This window comes from Zalophus californianus, chromosome 4, assembly GCF_009762305.2.
Source record: "Zalophus californianus isolate mZalCal1 chromosome 4, mZalCal1.pri.v2, whole genome shotgun sequence".
Lineage (NCBI taxonomy): Eukaryota > Metazoa > Chordata > Mammalia > Carnivora > Otariidae > Zalophus > Zalophus californianus.
This window is the reverse complement of record NC_045598.1, coordinates 43,783,968-43,804,105: the sequence shown is the minus strand read 5'-3', so window position 1 is coordinate 43,804,105 and position 20,138 is coordinate 43,783,968. Positions and strand designations below refer to the sequence as shown.

At 54.5% G+C, this 20,138-nt stretch overlaps 1 protein-coding gene and 1 non-coding gene across 3 annotated transcripts in view; one reads left to right on the top strand and one right to left on the bottom strand.

The window, feature by feature from the left end:
- ACOT11 (acyl-CoA thioesterase 11) overlaps positions 1-20,138 on the bottom strand; it is a 48,810-nt gene that overhangs the window by 741 nt on the left and 27,931 nt on the right. For both annotated transcript variants that reach the window (XM_027574713.2, XM_027574708.2), the window contains exons 3-15: positions 19,186-19,255; positions 14,662-14,722; positions 13,429-13,527; positions 12,800-12,935; positions 10,283-10,439; positions 8,746-8,865; positions 6,833-6,977; positions 5,848-5,903; positions 4,983-5,049; positions 4,517-4,600; positions 3,708-3,841; positions 1,132-1,263; positions 315-441 (exon numbers count right to left, since the gene is read on the bottom strand). In XM_027574713.2, the coding sequence (XP_027430514.2) occupies positions 315-441; positions 1,132-1,263; positions 3,708-3,841; positions 4,517-4,600; positions 4,983-5,049; positions 5,848-5,903; positions 6,833-6,977; positions 8,746-8,865; positions 10,283-10,439; positions 12,800-12,935; positions 13,429-13,527; positions 14,662-14,722; positions 19,186-19,255 (1,388 nt within the window). The remainder of the gene's footprint in view (positions 1-314; positions 442-1,131; positions 1,264-3,707; positions 3,842-4,516; positions 4,601-4,982; positions 5,050-5,847; positions 5,904-6,832; positions 6,978-8,745; positions 8,866-10,282; positions 10,440-12,799; positions 12,936-13,428; positions 13,528-14,661; positions 14,723-19,185; positions 19,256-20,138) is intronic.
- On the top strand, positions 13,785-13,857 carry TRNAK-CUU. The gene has a single exon. It is a non-coding gene; the product is annotated as a tRNA-Lys (tRNA).

Sequence of the window (20,138 nt, the reverse complement as noted above, 5' to 3'; positions counted from 1 at the left end):
GTTTTATGGGCCCTGAGAACCATATAAAGCCTTCCCAGACAAGAGAGGTATACAAGTAAATAATGACATGAATTTTAGATCAGAACCCAGGCCTCTGCCCTCAGCATCCAGAGCTTTTTCCAACACCTTACCGTCTCATCTCTGCACAGATTAGATCTTATGTTTTCAGCCCCTGACACTCATAGGCTCCCCCAAGCTAGAAGAGAGCCTGCAGGTGGGGCCCAGGTATGGAGTTGAGCCCACAGCACCGAGCTCTGGACATGCATGTGGCTTTGGGGGGACCTGGGGGGGTGGTAAGGGAACACCGGCCTCACCTTGGTCAGCTGGTCCCCCTCTCTCCAGAAGCAGAAACCCGAGCAGAGTGTCTCCCCACGCCTATATGCTGGCGTCTCAGGGTGTGTGGGCAGCGTAACTGACCGCATCGCGATGACATAGGGGTCCCTGGAGCCAAGCAAGGGTGGACAAGGGCACAGGAAGAGAAGGTGAGGGCCTGTTTCCGCCCAGCTCAGGCCCCGGAGGCCCCTCCACACACACCCCCTCACCAGACTGAGGCACATAAACTCTTAAAAGGCCCGACAGCTGGCTCTGGGCCAGGCTAGAGAGAGGTGGTCCTTGTGCGTTAGCAGCCCTGAATTTGCCAGGAGCCAGCATGGTTTCATTGCAGATTTTCTGGAAAAGCCCCTCCACTGCAGATGCTCAAAGGAGTCCCACACTTTGGATTTTCATGCTTCAGTTTTCTGTGCTTGTCTCTAGCAGAAGTGATACCGTGCATCCTGGCAGAGCTGGCGGCCTTATCCCTCTTCAGTCGGGCCTTCAGAGGGTGGAGGCCAAGGAGGTGGCCACGTGAGCAAGGGCCTGCCATGCCTGGGGTAAGCCAGTCTTGCCACCCCAGGGACAGAGACCACCCTGCCTTAGAGCACATGTGACCAGAGGCGAGATGGGTACCCCCATCCTCCATTTTGCCCACAGCAAGGCCAGGGCAGCCCCGAAAAGCCAAGCGGTGCCTGGAGTCCCACATGGCAAACAGAGCTCTGAGTCTAAGCTGATGTCCCCTTCTGCCCACCTCCCGCCTCCCGCCACCTCCCGCCTCCCGCCGCCTCCCGCCTCCCGCCTCCACAGGCCAGCACCTACCCGTTGTCACAAGGTTTCCGCCGAGAGGCCAGGATCACAAAGTCCTGGGGCTTGGCATCACCACCCAGGACAGGGCTGATGACATGGTAGATGGCATCGTCCTCATCTACCTGCTGCACTAGCTCCACGCTCCTGTAGGGAGGCCCAGAGGTCAGGACTCCCAGCTCCTCCTGTGCCAGCCAATCTGGCCCAGGCCCTGCCACGCTTCAGCCTTCTTGAGCAGATGTCTGGGGGACACTTTACCCCCTACACTGCTCAGCAGGGGCCACAGGAGGGCAGGAAGGCCAGGCCAAGCACGCACGAACACACACAGACACGTACACACACAAATGCAAACAGACACGGGAACAAAGGTATGTGCAAAGGAACATCTGTGAGCACACACAGACTCACGTAGATACCCACCAGTGCATACACAGCCCCACACAGATGTGTGACAGTTTACTGGTTAGGAGCACCTGCCATGTGCCAGGCACTGTTCCAAGTGCTTTCCACGTACTATCTCATTTAATCCCACAGCAGCCGACGCAATAGGTCCTCTCAGCATCCCCATTGTACAGATGAGGGGCTGAGGCTCAGGTAAATAATCTGCTCACAGCCACAGGCATTAAGGAAGCAGAGCTGGAACGTGCCCAGACTGTCGGGGGCCAGAGCTCTACCCCTCAGGCGGCAGGCACACTGCACATATGTGTTCAGGTACACACACAGGCTTACACCAATACATACACGTGCACAGAAACATGTATGACCGTGCCCGACACTGCCACCTTCTTCCCTGCTCTCCCACCCACCCTCAGAGGCTGCCTCACGAACAGGGTGCTATGGGCAGGGTCGGGGGAAGCAGCTAAGGGCTCCCTTTCCCCTTGGGACACTCCCCCGCCCCAATCCCATCAAGTATGGAGATCTGACGTAGCCTTCAAGGCCCACAGCAGCCTGCCTCCTCCAAGAAGCCTTCCTACCACAGGCCCAACGCCCCCAACATCCACCACCAAATTACCTCCCAGCTTTGTAGAATGTCACTGCCAATAGGCTTGGGGTCACCTAGGCCAAGGCTTTTCACTTTTTTGGTTTTCTTTTTTTAAGATTTTATTCATTTATTTGAGAGAGAGAGAGAGCACAAGTGGGGGGAGAGGCAGAGGGAGAAGCAGACTCCTTGCTGAGCAAAGAGCCGGATGGGGGGCTCAATCCCAGGACCCTGGGATCACAACCGGAGCCAAAGGCAGATACTGAACCGACTGAGCCACCCAGGCGTCCCCTGACCAAGGCTTTTTAAAGCAATATGTGCCAAACCTTAAACAGAAAGCCTGTATAAAAACAGCCACGAGCAGGCCCACACTGGTAAGATAGATGGGGGGTGGGAAGGGGAAGGCAATTTGTCAATCTCCACTCACCAGACAACCTGCTCACTGAATTTCCACACACACAGACCCTCCTTATGGATATACTTGGGAATATAGGCTCCTCGTAAAGCAGCCACGGGAGAAATGACCAAAGTAAGGTGTTGGCACAACAGAAAATGACTTTAAAGGAATTTGAAAAAATACCAGGTTCAACTTTAACATTCTCATATTAAATACTGAAATTTTGGCTGTTTTCCTAAGAACAGATTTATCTTCCTTGGCTAAATTCAGGAAGAAAATATTCACATGGAGAATCAGTAAATTCGGGGAACAAACGTATTCCTAGGAATAACATTTATAGTCAGTAACTCACTACATTCAAAAATAACATATACACGCACACACCCCTAAGAAGAGCTGGCAAACTGGGTGAATTCATCCAACCGGCCGTCCCATTAGTTCCCGTGAAGCTGGGGGGGGAGCCCACCCGCCCCCCTCAGCCTTCTAACCCCCACCGAGTGGTGCCTAAGCTTCCTGTGGGGACACAGAACTCCACAGAACATGGTTTGAAAATCACTGATCTAGGGGCGCCTGGGTGGCTCAGTCGGTTAAGCGTCTGCCTTCGGCTCAGGTCATGATCCCAGGGTCCTGGGATCGAGCCCCGCATCGGGCTCCCTGCTCAGCGGGAAGCCTGCTTCTCCCTCTGCCTCTGCCCCTATCCCCGCTTGTGCTCTCTCTCTCAAATAAATATATAAAATCAAAAATAAAAAAAGGGGAAATTTAAAAGAAAAAACAAAAAGGGGAGATTTAAAAGAAAGAAAATCACTGCTCTATCCCAGAGTGCAAATGCATGACCTACACCTCAAGTACCCATTTTCAGAGGAGGAAAACAGGCCTAGAAAGGAGGGGACTTGCCCAAGGTCACAGAGCCAGGTGGGTCAGAAACAGGGCTTTTTTTTTTTTTTTTTAAGATTTTATTTATTTGACAGAGAGACAGCAAGAGCAGGAACACAGGCTCAGTCCCTTCCCTGAGGGCTCAGAATGCCCTTGACTCTGACACCCACCCAACACAGAACTACAATTCCCCCCACACCACCCTCCCCCCCATGCCCGGCTTTAGCTGGCTAGGAAGGGCTGAGCATAATGGGGGATGGCCCAGCAAGGGACACCTGAGGGCCCAGCGTCCCCACCAGGCCTGAGCAAAGCACCCTGCCCCACTGGCACCTTGGCCCTCACCGGTAGTGTTTGTCCCACTCGGGCCTCCGCAGCAGGTCCGAGAGCAGCAGGAAGGCCTGGGTGGCGTCCACGTGCACTGACATCTCCATGTGGAAGGAGAGGAACTTGTCTTCCTCCAGAGTGTACAAGCGGACCTGCTCGGGACAGAGGGCAGCCTCGTGCCGCGTCCCGTCCCCGGGCTATGCCGGGTGAGGGGCCGGGCTGACTCGGATGCTGGAGGCCCGGGGCTGGCAGCTCAGGGCTGCCACTGACTTGCTGTGTGACTGTGAAAAAGTGACTCAACCCCTCTGAGGCTCAGTCCCATCCCCATGAAAAGGGGCTGCTGAGAGAATTTGGCGCAGGGGGACAGAAGTGTGCAGTAGGAAGCGGTGACCAAGGCAACAATGGAACGGGTCCTCAGAGCCAGGCGCCTTTTAAAGCCCCTAATGTCACAGGTGGGGGAAGTGACTCTCCCCAGGGCACAGGCAGAGCTCACGTCTCGCCTCAACCCAGGCTTGCCCATTGGCCCTAACTCTGCAGGGAGGAAGCAGCAGGGCAGAGAACAGCAGAGATGAGGGGTTGGGGGCCAGATGGTGGGTGGGCAGGAGAGAAAGATTTGGGGGTTCTCCACTCTGGGTCCTGTGGGTGCTTCTCCATCTCCCTCTGTCCCCACCCCCACTCATACACGTTCGCTCGCTCTCGCTCTCTCTCTCTCAAATAAATAAATAAATAAAATATTGGAAAAAAAAAATCCCCTTTTGACACGAGCGGTTGAAAGAAGTTCTGTTGCTTGAGATCAGCCACCTCTGCTGGTGGGTGGGGTCAGCTACCTGGTTGACCTCCGAAGACAGCACCCAGTTGTCCTTGGCCACGAGCATCTTCAGGGAGGAGACGTTGTTGTAGCTCAGGTACACCTGGACCAGAACACAGACAGAAGCCTCACCTTCTCCCCTTCCTCGGGGGCTCTGGGCCAGGGCCACGCTGGACCGGGGGAGAGGACATTGGGCTGTGAAGGCGGGTGGGGGCTGGGGGCTGGGCCCGGGCTTTGGGACAGGAGGCCCCACCTCGGCCAGACTTGCTGTGTGATGCTCATCTTGGGGCCTCAGCTCCCTCCTGCTAAACGGGGACCGAGGAAAGCCCCTTGCTAAACTGTACCAATCTTGAGTCATGACACAGTAACCTGTCCCCCTCAGGCCTGCTCCCAAACCCATTCTGACAAGAATGGAGAGTCAGGGTACCCCCTCCCTAGTCCCAATACGGGCTGGCGGACTGCCCCCTCAGAGCAGAAGGCCTTACCTGGTTGCTAGGGTCCCAGGGAACAGAGAGGGGCATTTCTGCCTGTTTACAGGACACAATGTACTTCCTGCGAGAGGAAAGAGGACAACCATGGTCCCTGGGGAGCCCAGGTCTTTCAGAAGACTTCGCTCTGGGTGCTCAGCGCAGCAGCGGGGGAGGGACTCCTGTCTGGCCATGGAGACGGGCTGCGCACCCAGAAAACGGGAGCTGAGAGCGTACAAACTCATTCAGAAGCAGAGCAAGGCCAGGGGCAGAGTGCCGGGGGAAGGCTCAGTCCCCACGCCCTCCCTGAGCAGTTGGCTCTGGCTAAAGCAGCGGCCTCTTCTCAACAGTGGGATTGGGTGTTGCATGTGCCTCGTGGGGTGGTCATGAAGACGGGGGTTGGCCTATGATAAGTGCTCCGGAGATGCACACTTTTCCTATCTGCACAGATAGCAAACCTCAGTGTATTTCCAGCACGTTCCGCTCTGGAAAGTGCTTTAGCAGCAGTGGTTCACACCTGGCTGTGTGTCTTGAGCAACTGCCTCTCCTCTAGGGACCTTTTTTCATCTGCCCAACACACATCAGGGTCAATGGAAGGAACCCAGGATTCAGAAGTGGCCAGAGCCCACCAGGTTCAAATTCGCACTCTGCCCATCATTCCTGTATCTGTACGCCCATGGCCGCCTAATCCCTCTGTGCTCAGTGTCCTCGCCTGGATAAGGAGCCAGGAAGACCGCCGGGTAGAGAGGCTGCGTGGACGTAAAGGGCCCAGCCCAGTGCCCAACCCAGGGATGGCACTGAAGAAATGGTGGTCCCTGGGGCCTGGGGAGCAGGTGGACAGCCCTGAACCCGTGTCCCCTCCCACCACCCAACCCGCACTCGCCTGTCCAGTCGGATCTTTTTCCTGGCACTAGCCTCTCGGTAGCGCCGCTCGCCATCCTGGGGAGAGACGCAGGGACAGACTGTGGTGCGGGCCAGATGAGCTGCTTGTGCCCTGCTCCCCACTCCCACCCCCGTGTTACTGTCTGCCCCCCACGGCCCGAGGAGGCCCTGCAGCCCTGATGTGGACCTCAGGTCTCACGGGGGCAGCCTGAGGCAAAGCAGCCTAGACAGGAAAGGGCCGAGTCTCTGAGCTCCAGCCCTAGCTTCCCCCAGACTCTCTGAGTGACTCTGGGAACACCACCTGCCCTCGCTGGGCCTCGACATCCTCCTCTGCACAGACAGTGCTAGTAAGAACCCACATTTCCTGGGCACTTGCTGCTACCAGGCACTCTTCTAAAGTGCCTTCCGTGCAGAATGTCAAGCCTTGCCACAACCCTCTCAAGTTGGTACTCATATTAGCCCCATTTTACAGAGGAGGAAACTGAGGCACAGAAAGATGAGTGGCTTACCCAAGGTCACAGGGATAAGGAGTGGGGCCAGGAACGGAACCCTGATGGCCTGACCCGGAGCCCACCTCTTAACCAGTGCTTCTGATGTCTCCCCACTCATGAACGTTAACCGGCGCAGGCTGAGAGGCCCTTGTGAACTGTTCACCGCCCCTCGTCTGTCGGGCTCCCTCCTCCCCCAACCCCATCCCCACCAATGACCAGCTGCGGACTGCGGGGTTTTCACAGCCAATTCTCTGCCCTGTGAGGCACCTAACTGAGCTAGACCCATACATGGGGCCAAGTTCTTTCAGGCAGACCAAGGTGCCTGCCTTGCACAAGGGGCATCTCCGGGGGTCACAGGGCACTGCGAGCTGGCTGTGCCCCGGCAGAGGAGCAGGGCTGAGCCCATCACTCCCCGGCTGTGTCAGGGGCTAGCAGGCCCCACCATCCCTGGGCAGGGAGGGAGGGGAGCTGGTGGTGGGGCAGGGTGCCACTCACCCCAGGCTGGGGCCGAACCCAGGGCAGTGTCCGAGGCTGCTCATCTGCGTCCAGGACCACGAAGGTCATGAAGGCACTGTTGATGTGCCGCTGATGCGTCTCAGCCTCCTGGCGGTAAGCCTCCACGCACACGCCCACCTCCATGCTGAAGGAGAGGGACGGCCGCTTCCATGCTGGACGGACCTTCCTGAGCCCGTGCCCGCTCCCCAACACACACGCACACCCGTGCACACACATATACTCCTGCAGCTCTCCCAGCAGCCCCAGCCCAGATCAGAATCCCTCTGGTAGGAAACCCAGAACTATTCCCTTTCATTAGTGTTTACAGAGCACCTACTACATGCCTGGCCCTATGCTAGTCACTGGGGTCACAGAAGTGAATAAACTGGTTTGGTCCATGCGCTCATGGGCTAACAGCTAGGGAATGGGGCTCCCCAACACACACACACACACACACACACACACGTATGTACATATATATGTATCCATAATATGTAATGTAATATATGCATATATATGTACACACATGAATATACATATATGTGTACATATATGTATATAATATGCAATGTAAACTGCAAAGGATTCTGGAAGGACATGAGCATGAAGGTGGGGGTGCAGAGCCTACTTGGAAAAATGTCCCTTATGCACATCTTCACAAAGCTCTAACAGCCATGCTCCTGACAGCTCAGTTGCTGCTATTTCTATATATCCATCTTCATGAATTATAAAAAGCAGCCACCCTCACCCCCGTCACTTAGGAAGCTCTATGATCCCAGCATGTGGACGTTACGCAGAGGGGGAGCCAAGACCTAGAAAAGGACAGTCACTGGCCCAAGGTCACACAACAGCCAGGAAGGAAAGCTGAGCTGGAAGGGGGGCCTTGCAGTTGCTAGTTCAGGGCTTCCCCTCCCTTCCCCCCGCACAGCAGCAGACTGAGCGATGACCATAACAGGAATAATAATCCTGCACTGCACAGTTTCTCTGGCATACTACCAGTAAGACCTCACTGACTCGTCACAACTATGGTGTCGTTGTGGTGAGCCCGTTTACGGGCAAAAGAGCTGAAGCTCAAGTGGGACGCCTGGGTGGCTCAGTCAGTTGAGCGTCTGACTCTTGATTTTGGCTCAGGTCATGATCTCAGGGCCGTGAGACGGAGCCCCGTGTGGGACTGCATGCTGAGCGCGGAGCCTGCTTGAGATTCTCTCTCTCCCTCTGCCTCTGGTCCTCCCCCTGTGGACCCTGTGGTCCTCCTGCCTCTGGACCCCAGCCCCTAACCTACCCCCGACCCCTGTTTGCAGGCTTTCTCTCTCTCTCTCCCTGAAATAAATAAATAAACAAATAAAGAGTACAGCTATTAAAAAACCCTGAAACTCAGAGATGTGGAGTAAGTTGCCTAAAGCCACACACCCAGTAAAAGGTGAGCCAAACTGGAACCCAGGGAGCCTGATTCCCTCACTTTTAACAACTACATTATGATCTCTGAAATCACCAACAAAGATACATATTTAAAGTAAGCTTTCTCGGAGGTATTAGGTTTCATTCCAAATTAAGGGCTCCAGGAATGAACTGTTTTAGGAGAAAAGGAAGGATTTGATAAATGATGGAACACTGGCAAGAGGGGGCCCTATGATGTGAGCACGCACAGTGCGCCAGGCCCAGCGGCAGGAGCCGGGAAGAGAGACAGAGACACGCTGAGCATAGGGTCTGATCTGAGACCACAGGAGCCACGGGGCTGGAGAGCCCAGAGGAGGGAAGAACAGAGCTGCATCTCAGTCATGGTGAAGGCGCCCTGCAGCTGGGCAGGGTTTAGACCTCATGGGCCTCATCTGCAGGGGAAAGGGCTCCTGGCAGCTTTGCAACTGGGTCAGGAAGAACCCTCAATCCCAGGGGGCCCTGGTCCCACTCCTTACCTATGTTTGAAGGCGTTGTTCACGATGGCCTTGAGTACTAGGCGGTCCCCGACCTGGGAGGGGCCCCGGAAGTGGAACATCTCAATGGCCTTCAGCGTAGGGTGGGCGCGGCACAGCCGGCTGGAGGAAGCAGGGGTTGGAGAGACAGGACAAATGCCCCAGTGCTTCAGCCACAGGCCTGGACCAGCCTCTCCCCTGCCCCCATCTACAGACCCAGCTCACATGCACTGTCCTCTGACACACCCACTCCCACTCAACCCGGGACACTTCTGCCCAGAGGAACAGAACTGAAGTCCCATTTCACAGCTTAGAACACTCAGGTCTATGCATGGCTAGCAAGCAGCTAAGCTTGAGGTGACCGATGAAAGGACAGGCCTTGGGGTTAATCCCTTCCCCCATGTTCCCTCGACCTTTACACCCCAGCACCTGCTCCTTCTACTACCTAGAAGCCCTCCCCTTACCCAAAGCTACTTGTCATTCAAGGCCCAGCTCAAGAGCTGTTCTCCAGGAAGCCTTCCCTGACTATCTGGGCTGTGACCCGCCTCTGAGATCTTATCGCACACGTAGGCTGGGCTGCCCAAAATGGCATTGCTTTTGCACTGGGTCCCACAGGGTCAACACAGAGGAGGGCCCATTTGAGCCAGGCTCTTTAGAGGTGAGGAGTAATTACCCTGGCTGAGGAAGACATGGGTTAAGGAGGGCACTCCTGGCAGAGGGAATAGCAAATACAAAGTCATGGAGGTATGAGGGTCAGTCAGTGAGTGTCAGTTATCATAGCTATAAAAAAATACCCCCATGGGGCGCCTGGGTGGCTCAGTCGTTAAGCCTCTGCCTTCGGCTCAGGTCATGGTCCCAGGGTCCTGGGATCGAGCCCCGCGTCGGGCTCCCTGCTCGGCGGGAAGCCTGCTTCTCCCTCTCCCGCTCCCCCTGCTTGTGCTCCCTCTCTCACTGTGTCTCTCTCTGTCAAATAAATAAATAAAATCTTTGGGAAAAAAAATACCCCCATATGTAGGGAACAAGCCCTGGAGAAGTGCAGAGATTCTAGAAGAAGGAATGAATTGTTTTCACCTCTAGGGAGAAGGAAACAGAGAGGCTTCGTAGACTTCGGCAGACCAAAAGAGAGGAAGTGGCACGGTGGGGGCAGGGGGGGTGCGGGTAGAGCAGGAGCAGAGGCAGCGCTGGGAACCCGGAGGACGGGAATGGGGAAGGGCAAATGGCTTGAGGTGCAGGGAGCATAAGATACAGGAAGAAAGCAGGCAGGGCCAGGCCAACGGGAGGCTGCAGTGCAGGGTTAGGGAGGCGGTATTTCCCACGCAGGTGATGAGGACTGCGCCAGGGAGGGAACGGCCAGCTCACAGAAAAATCACTCCTCTCTGGCTCTCTGGGTCTGAAAGCCCTAGGTTTCCCTAACAGAACAGCCAAGCTCCTGAAGCCTTCAACGCCAACACCAAGCTGGGGTTTCTCCCCCAGAGGGAGTAGGCCAAGGGAAAGAGGAAGAGAAAGGAGGGAAGGCAGAGACAGTGCACTCTTCCCTCACCTGGCTGCGATGGTGGCCACGTTCTCCATCCAGGCCATGATCTGGCCCCCAAAGGTATTGCCTTGGTGGTTGGCATGGGGAGGCAGGACCAGCTCCACGCTCTCCACGCGGGTCTTCTCGGCGGGCACCATGCAGCTGCAGTCCCTGCTCTCCAGATCTGCCCCAGGAAGGGCAGAGGGAGGGAGGTGGGAAGGGGAGAGGTTCCCAAGGGCAGACCCTCCCACGGGGCAAACCCAGCACCCCCCCCCCCCCGCGCCACCAGCATTCCCGGTCACCCAGATTCTTGTATTGACTCAGCACTGAGAGTGAGGAGCAGGGACACTCGGGCTGAGAGAGGTGAGGCTGTCATGGGGCAGTGGACGGGACACCCACCTACAGAGAAGACACGCCTGGGTCTGAACCCCAGCACCACCCTACACAGGTTGTACGACGGGCCAGTCAGGGAACCTGACCCTCTGACCCTCCGTTTCCTCATTGGTGAAGGGCGGATGTCAGACCCAAGCCACTGGACTGTGAAGATGAAGTGTGATCTCACGGCACCAAACTCAGGAGACAGCCTCTCAAAATGATAGTTCTCTGCCCTGACAGGCCCTGTCCCTCAGGGGAATGGCATCAGGAGATCCTCAGCAGGAGAGGCCCAAGAGTGGACAGGGCTGTGGGGGTCAGAGGAGCAGATGCTGATATGACGCCCCGAACCCAAGGAGGTGCCGTGTATCTCCCACCGACCAGGAAGAGAGACCTCGTCAGGGAGGGCCCATCAGAGAGGTGGCCTTTCACTTGGCTTGCCGGCTGCTCCAAGATGCCACAGGTAGGCAGGAGGGGAGGTGGATGGGGGGCCCGAGCTGAGATCTGGAGGCAGGACGGGCAGGACGGTCACAGGAAGCAACGAGGCCTTGGCTTAGGTGGAGGCGAGGGCAAAACAAGGGTCAGCACCAGGTGACGCTGAGTAGCCGGCCAAGGGCCCAGATGCCATGCTGAGGCCTTTGGACTAACCCTTAGGTGGAAGAGCTGTCAGGACAACAGGGACCTGGACGCTGCGGTGGATGGATGGCTCGAGGGGGGTCTCAAGACAGTAGCAAGAGCCGGGCCTCCTCAGCCACAGCCCCCAGACTCCATAGGCACAAGGCGCATGGACCTGGGAGCCCCTTTCGCTGCTTCCCTAGGGCCAGCTGCTCCCTCCTGCTCTCTCCCACTCTGCGCAGCTGAACTACACTTGAATTGTCCTACAGTTGCCTCCTCTAGGGTTCAAGAAGACTCCACATCCTCCTGCTCCGGAGATCGGTGAGTGAATCCAAGGTTACCCCTCTGGGCCTTTGCCCAGCCTGTGTTCTCCGTCAAGAAAAACCTTTCCTCATCTCTCCATCTGTCAAAATCCTACCACTCCACAGGAGATCTGTGTGCTGGTATAGAACAATCTCCAAGATGCACTTTTAAGGGGAAAGAAGTAAGATATAGAACAGTATGTACTGTATGCTCCCTTTTGGGTAAAAAGAGAGGGCTAAATAATACACGGTACGCTTAAATATGCAGGGAATCTTCCGGAAAGGTGCCCAAAAATGAGCAACTGGAGGGGGCCCGGGTTCTGGGTAAGAGAGAGTCTTGCTTTTTATTCTATATGTATATGTATGTCTATACTATTTTTGTGTGCGTGCATATATCTATATGTATATATGCGTGCATATATCTAAATGTATATGTGTGCACATATGCATGTATATGTGTGTGCATGTGTGTGCGTGCACATATGTGTGCATATATGTATGTGTGTATACATGTATTGTGTGTGCATATGTGTGTATATGTGTGTGCCTACATCTATATGCATATGTGTGGGCAGGTATGTATGTAGATGTGTGTGTATATATGTATGTGTGTGCGTGTGTGTGCACATGTGTGCATATATGTATGTGTGCGCACATGTGTATATGTGTATGTGTGCCTGTATCTATATGCATGTGTGTGCATGTATGTGTGTGTGCGCATATATGCATGTATGTATGTGTGTGTATATCTATATGCATATACGTATATGTGTGTGCATGTGTGTATGTATATATGTGTGCCTGCATCTATATGCATATGTGTGGGCATATATGTATGTAGATATGTGTATATATGTATGTATATATGTGTGCCTATAATATATGCATATATGTGTGCATATATGTATGTATATATGTGTACGTACACACACACACACACACACACATATGCTTTTTAAAAAATCCTATAGTCTTTAAGGCCATGCTCAATAGCACCTTACCAAATACCCTGAATCCTAAACATCCAAATACACTCTGTGGACAATAAAGGGTTTTCCTCATGTCCTAATTCCATCGTCACAGCTCCCAGGAGCTGAGCAAGAGGCCAAACATGCCCTTCCTGGAAGGAGACCTTGAGGCAAGAGGGCCATCAGGCCTGTGCGTGGGAGTGTCCTTCCCCGACTGCCCAGCAGGGGCCGAGGACAGACAGGGGCATGCGGGATGTCAGCTGCTCTCCGCACCCACGGCCACTCACCATCCTGAATGGCGCAGTTGGCCAGGAGGTCCTTGATGGTGTCCGCATAGAGCAACCGCATGCGCCGGCGCTCAGCCGCCACGCTGTGCTCCATCTTCTCCTCCTCCGTCTGTGGTGTGGTCTGCTTCAGCTTCACCTGGGACGGGGGGGGGGGGGGGGGGGCGTGTGGCATGGGAGGATGCTCAGGACAGGTTTCCTGGAGCAGCAGGAGGGGCTGTGCCTCATCGCACACCTGGGGCTGCTGCTGGATGGTTACGAGTCTTCGTCCCCTCTTTGTCCCCAACTTCCTGTCTCCATGTTGACTGATAGATCACTTTCGTTCTCCAAGTGTCCCCAGACCCCTTTCTTGGGCAAGGGCACAGAAGATGGGGGAGGTCTATATGACACGTAAGGGAATGGGGAGATCTGAAGAATCCCACATGAGACGCACACGGAGAGGTGGGGAAGAGGAGCGAGGGAAGGTGCCTGAGGTCTGGCTACAGTCGGGGGGAGCTTCCTCTGTGAATTCCCTGAAGCACCCCCACCTCCACCCCTCCACTAACCCCCAACCTCATGGCCCCGGTCCCGGCCTGCCATGACAAGCAGCCAGGCGGCCCAGCAGCATGGAGCGGCCAGGTGTAGCCCCCTACCCTGGAGAGCTCCCGGTGGGCCACAAAGGTGGCCAAGGCCTTGCACACACTCCACTGCTTCTCAGAGCACAGGTCCTCAGAGGCCACCTGGATGCCCACCTGGAGAGGAAGAAAAGGTAGGAGGAGTGAGGAGGGGAGAAATGGAGGTCCCAACCTGAGGCTCCACAACTCCATGAGACAGGAGGGCCCGCCCCAGGCCAGGCCTCATGCTTCTGTATCACCTGCTGAGTCTAGGAGGCCAGAAACCTGAGACAGGTTCTGATTCTACCCCTGGATCCCTGGAAAGCCTTGGGCAAGTCACTTCCCTTCTGTGGTCCTTGGTTTCCTCATCTATAAAATGGGAGTGAGCACAGGGCGCCTGGCTGGCTCAGTTGATAGAGCGTGTGACTCTTAATCTCAGGGTTGTGAGTTCAAGCCCCACGTTGGGCGTGGAGCCTACTTAAAATATGAATGAATGAATGAATGAATGAATGAATGAATGAATGAATGAAATGGGAAAGAACATACCTAGGGGAGAATGAAAATGAGACTGTATCTAGGAAAGGACTTAAAGTAGGTAAAATGTTGGCTATACTGAAAAGACAGACATCTGGGGGGATGTCCAGGGGGTACCCAGAGGTAGTCAGGACTCTGCCCTCCCAGCCTCAATGGCCCCTCAGTAACCAGCGGCCCAGCTAGGGGAAGCTGCCCAGGACTGCCATCCATAGGTGGGAAAGAGAGTCTCTCACCCAGAGCTCGCAGAGCTCACTTAAGAACCCCGCAGCACAGGAATCATGCTCCCATTTCACCGAAGGGAAGACAGAGGCTGTGGGAGGTAAGCCAATGCCCTGAAGTCCAGGCTCTCCCTGCTCCAGCCCTGCTGCCTCCAGGGTCAGGCCCAGCGGCTGTCTTCCCCAATTTCCCACGACCACCTGGCTGCTGAAGAGGGACTGAGGTGAGATGTGAAGACCCAGGAGGCTGAAAGTCAAGTCTCGGGTTGGAATCTATATGACCTGGTGACCTGGGGCAAGTCTCTTCCCCTCCCTGGGCCTCAGTTTTCCCTTCTGTGTTATGGGGTGTTGGACGGGAAGAGCCTTAGGATCCTCCCAGCCCGGCCAGCTGTTCCCGAACTCTGCTGCCTCCACCAGGGCCCTGTGAATGTGAGTGTGCCCAGGCTGGGGGCTGAGAAGGGAGAGGAGGTAGAAACCCCAGCCACCCTGCTACCCACAGCCAGGCAGCAGCCACCCCACACACCTCCATGCTGGAGTTGAAGGCCCGGTTCACCTTGGCCTTGATATTCACCACTTGTCCGACACTGGGGAGAGAAAAGCAGGAGGTGGGCCTTCCAGAAGGGAGAGAGGGAAGGAAGAGGGGGCCCAGACACTTGCAGGGCCTCTGCTGGGGGAACTGGCAGGGCAACGTCATGGCTTACAGGCCATGTTCACATCGGCAATGTCACTGAGTCCTCAAAGCAAGCTGGCGAGACAGCGTGAGCACCTCATTTTACAGGTGGGGAGGCGGAGGCTGGGAGAAGTGGCATGATTTCATTCCCCTCTCCCCTGGCCAGTGAATGTTCAAGCTTCTCTTTTCTTGAGGCTCGACAGTCCCCTCCTCAGGGAACCTGCCCTGCCCCTCTGTCACTTGATAAGATTCACCCTCCCGACGCTTCTTCCAACAGAGGCAACTCCGTCTCCCGCACAATCCTTAAACTCCACTGGGGCCAGGATCACACCTGTCCTGCTCTGCATTGACCCTCCAAGGCCTAGCACATGGCACCGGCTGGGTCCTCCATAAACAGTGGCCTACTGGATCAACGCACTCCACATCTATTGAAAGCCCACTAAGTGCAAGGGACTGTAAACAGAGGGTGGGAAGGAAAACGGAAACATTTAAAGAACGCCTACTCTGTGCCGAGCCTACCCTGTGCCAAGCACCATGCATTACCTCATTAGAGCCTCCAGATTAGCTTGACAGATAGGTTTAGGGGGATTGAACATGAGAGAGGGTAAGCCATCTGCCCGAGTTTACCCAACTAAAAGGTAACAGAGCCAGGGTTCTAGACTCTTCTGTGGACTACAGTGGCCCCACTCTTTCCAGCTGCAGCCTGTTCCCTCTGGAAAAATTCCCATGTCCGGATGAACAGTCAGAATCCCTAGAGGAGCCACTTCGCCTGCTCCGTGTCTAAGCTCCTCTTCTGAGGAGCTCCATGTCTGAGCTCCTCTTCCCTCCTGACTCTTCCATCCCACAGCTCAGAGGCAGCAGAGGGTGCCCAGAGAATAGACGAGGAGAAGGAGCCAGACAGGGGCTGGGACAACCTTGAGCAAGTCCTTTCATCTCTCTGTGCCTTGGCTCACAAACAGAGGGCACAGTGCAAATTTCTTCCTCAAATACACAGCCTCCTCGCCAAAGCTAGGAAGGGTCCCTTCCAAGGGGCATGCCTGTCAAGGGGCGGCAGTGGACACAGCGGGAAGAACTACATGGGCCTGGGTTCCAGTCCAGCTCAAGCATGACTGTCACACTACTGAGTTGCGTGACCTTGGATGAGTCACTTTGCCTCTCTGAGCCTATCTCCTTGTCTGTGAAGTACCGAGATGCATGACTACTGAGGGTCAAGTGAGAGGGGCTGTGACAGAGCCAGTGCCAGGCCTGGCCCCCATAAATAACAGAAGCTCTTGTTTCCAAGGACTTGTCCGTTTCTGTTTATTCTGTCAGCAGTCCTAGTAGGCATGGAAGGACTGTCATTTCTAGGAGATGCATGCTGACATGTGGAGGGCTGAAGTATCAAGATGTCTGCAACTTACTTTCAAATAGTTGAGAAAAGACAGAGAGAGAGAGAGAGAAAGAAGTATGTGTATTTATTTATCCATATATAGATAAAGCATATTTAGCAAAAAAATGTTAACTCTTGAATCTCACTGGTGGTGATCATTGCACTATTCAAGTTTTCTAGAGTTTTAAGAGTTTTCATGGTAAGAAATTAGGAAAAAATTTCCGTGATCCCTAAAGTAAAAAATAAGCCTATTTTCTGTGGTGCTAAAAAAAGAGATATTTGTGGGTTTTTTTGTTTGTTTGTTTGTTTGAAATTTTATTTACCCATTTGACAGAGAGAGACACAGCGAGACAGGGAACACAAGCAGGGGGAGTGGGAGAGGGAGAAGCAGGCTTCCCGCGGAGCAGGGAGCCCGATGCGGGGCTCAATCCCAGGACCCTGGGACCATGACCTGAGCCGAAGGCAGATGCTTAACGACTGAGCCACCCAGCACCCCCAAAAAGAGATATTTGTGTCTCTTCCTCTTCCTCTTCCCCCCTACCTCTACTCTCCCTCCTCCTGACTAGCTTCCCCCAAAGCCAGGCAGACACCCATTTGGACTCCTGAGCTCCTCTTCCCTCCTGACTCTTCCATCCCACATCTCAGGCCAAAACTGGCTCCTTCCCCAGGGTCACTGCCCAGCCTCCGCCTAGTCTAGCTCCCCAACACACCATCCGGGTGTTCACATCACAGAGAGACAGCTCCCGCAAACAATCTGAGCCCTGTGCAAGCCCTTCCCTGGGACCAATTTACTGGCCGGGAACAGAGGAGCATATTAAATGACACCACAGTGATGCTAACAGCAAAACCCAGATGGTGGAGAACTTGAGAGGGCAAACAACCAGGTCTCCTCCACAAATAAATTCTGAGGAAAAAAGGAGAGAGATGGTGAGGGGACAGGGTGCTGGGGGAGAGGGAGCATCTATAGATAAAAAAGACTTAAGAGACACAGCAATCAGTTGCAACCTTATCTGCATCTTGACTTGAACAACAAAAATAATTATAAAGCAAAACAAAATAAAAACAAAATTAGGAGACAGCCCCTGAATGCTGACTGGCTATTTGATGTTCATGAGAAATTATTGCTAATTTTGTTTAGGTGTAGCAATTATGTTGAGGTTATGTTTAAAGGAGTTCTTACCACTTCGAGATACATTTTGAAATATTTTTAAATGGCAAAAACAAAAACAAACCAAAAAACCTTCTGCAGGTTGCCTCAGGGGCAGTCAGGCCTTTCCTGGTCACCAACCTTGCTCCTGACCCATCCCCAGCTTGCCCTCCTTCCCAGGATCCTTTCTGGCTTCCCCTCCCACCCACACCCTCCTTGGCCCAGACTCACCTTCACTCTCTGAGTCCTGCAGCAGGTCCATCCACCACGCATGCCCACTCCCTATCCCCAGCCCTCTCCTCCCTACCTCCTCTGAGTGCCAAAAACGGTGTTGGCAGCAGAGACCTAGAACTGGCCCAGAGGAGCTGTGGCTCCTTCAGAGTGTCATACATATGGTGTTGATGGTACTGAAGCCAGCTCGAACACCTCCTCCAGGGAGCCCCCTTTGACAGCCCTCGATGCCATCACACTCACCCCCAGACATACAGGAAATGTGGCCCACTGGTTAAAAACAAGAGCTCTGGGGCTCCTGGGTCCTCCACTATCTGTATGACCTTAAGCAAGTTATTTCATCTCTCTGTGCCTCAGTTTCTTTATCTGTAAAATGAGGATACTAATAGCGAGAACCTCGTAGCATTGTTCCGAGGATTAAATGAGTTAATGTATTTAAAAGGCATTACAAATAACACATCAATATTAGTTCATTCATAGTGATAAAGGTACTGTACTAATTAAAATGTTAATAATAGGAAACTGGGTGCTGGGTGTGAGATATGTAGGAACTCTCCATACGATCTTCTGAGATACAACTTTTTTGTAAATCAAAAACTAAAATAAAAGATATTTAGAAAAAGTGTTACAAAGCACCCATAGGTGAGAGATCATTATTAGCAAGGCAGGTGCCCCTCTGAATTGAAATTATGTTTCTACATCTGCCTCCTGACAAATGGGAGTTCCTGGGGCACAGGGACTATGCTCCAGTTGACTTTGCATACCCCAAACCCAGCATGGGCCTTGGTCCAGAACAGATGCTAGTAGTGACAAAGGACCGAATAAATGAAGACAGGGATTGGCCAAATTCTCTCCTTAACCGCAACATGCTGGGTACCCAGAAAGTCCTGAATCAGCCCTTGGCGTCTGGTGTCCTAGGCACTGATGATGAGTTTAGGAGCAGTCCTGGAGGCCAGAACACTGTGTGCAACCCCTGAGGCCTGTCCTGGGCCAAGGGCTTGGCATGCTCCATGAGACCCAGCAAAGCTAAATGGAGGTAAAGCTCAGCACAGGGTGATGCAGAGTTTTCTAACCAGGATAGAAATTTTAAAAGGCAACCACAAAACAAAACTGTGAGGTAGTGAATTCCTTGTTCCGGAAGGTACGTAAGCAGAGGTTGAATGGCCCAAACTTCTGACTCAGGCTTTGCCAAGGGATCTTGCCTAGAAACCTTTCTACAGTCCAGTGACCAACAACCCCCAGAGAATGTCCAAGTTCCAAAGGACAAGCACCGATTAAGTCTAATCCCTTCCATTTGGCAGATAAGAAAACTGAGGCCCAGAGAAAGAGACTGACTTCCCCAAAGCCACACAGCAAAGCACCTCACGATGCCACCTCAGCAACGTCCAACCACAAACCTGGCCACGGGAACCCACCCCACAGCACCCAGCAGCAGGCCAGCTGCTGGCCTGTGGGTCCCCCAGACCCCTGCAGAGGGGCCTGTACCTGCTGTGCAGAGGCCCTCAGTCAGTCGAGTCAGATTCCAGGGTTCCAGGCAGCTCACAGGCCGACCAGGTGGGGAGATGGAGGAGGGGCCCTGGCTCTGTGGTGGGCAGACCAAGGGGACCAAGAAGCAGGGGGGGCCACTTACCTAATGGTGTGCTCAAAATAGATATCATCCATGGAAGCAGTGACGCAGGGGCAGCCAGCATGCCTCTCGGCTGGTATCGGAAGAAAGCCGTGCATTAGCAGCGTCCCCATGTCACCAGGCCTCTGAGCAAAGGTCAGGGGGCCCGAGCTAAGGCTGTGCCTCTTGGCCCACACCCCAGCCCTCCTCTACTTTCTTCACCTCAATTACTACACCCTGACCCTCTTTGTTTATCCGGGTTTTGTCTGTCTGGTGTCTCTCCCTGCTGGGAGACGGCAAGTCGCTTGAGGGCCAAGAGTATTGCCGGTCTTGTTCACTTCTGGGCCCCAGGCCGGGAGCAGAGCCTGGCCCGCGGTAGACACCCAATGAGCGGCTGTTGAATGACTGAGTGATCACCCTGGGCTATTCTACTTCCCAGCTTTCCCAGGTGCCACGCCTCTGGCCTCTGCCGTGGGCTTCACCCACCTCTATTTTGTTGGCTGAGTCACTCTTCCCCTCGGGACTGTGCTCACCGCCGCCTTAGTCCCTTGGGAATTCCTCCCCTGCCCGGGGTGGGGTCAGGGCCTCTGGTCTGTTCTCCCACAGACCCAACTGTGCCTCTTGCCCAGCTCCCATCAAGCAGTGCCGGGGGGGAGGGGGCAAGGAGGTCACCTGTCTGTGCCCCCACCGGGCTGCGAGCTTCCTGTGGGTTGGAGAATACTCAGACTCCAAAAGGAGAGGAATGAGCTCGCTTCAGCTCCACTCAACTCAGGAAGGCAGGCAGCTGTGGCCCTGGCTCACGGCGCCCTCAGGCCAGTCTGGGGCAGCCCCACTTGAGGCGGCACTGTGTTGGAGCAGGTACCCGAGGGTGCAGGCCAGCCCTCAGAGCTGTGGGCGTTGGGGGGAGAGAGGGTGGGCCCGAGCTGAGCATCGAGAACTGGGAGGGGACATTTCAGGCAGGTGGAGCAGCGTGAGCA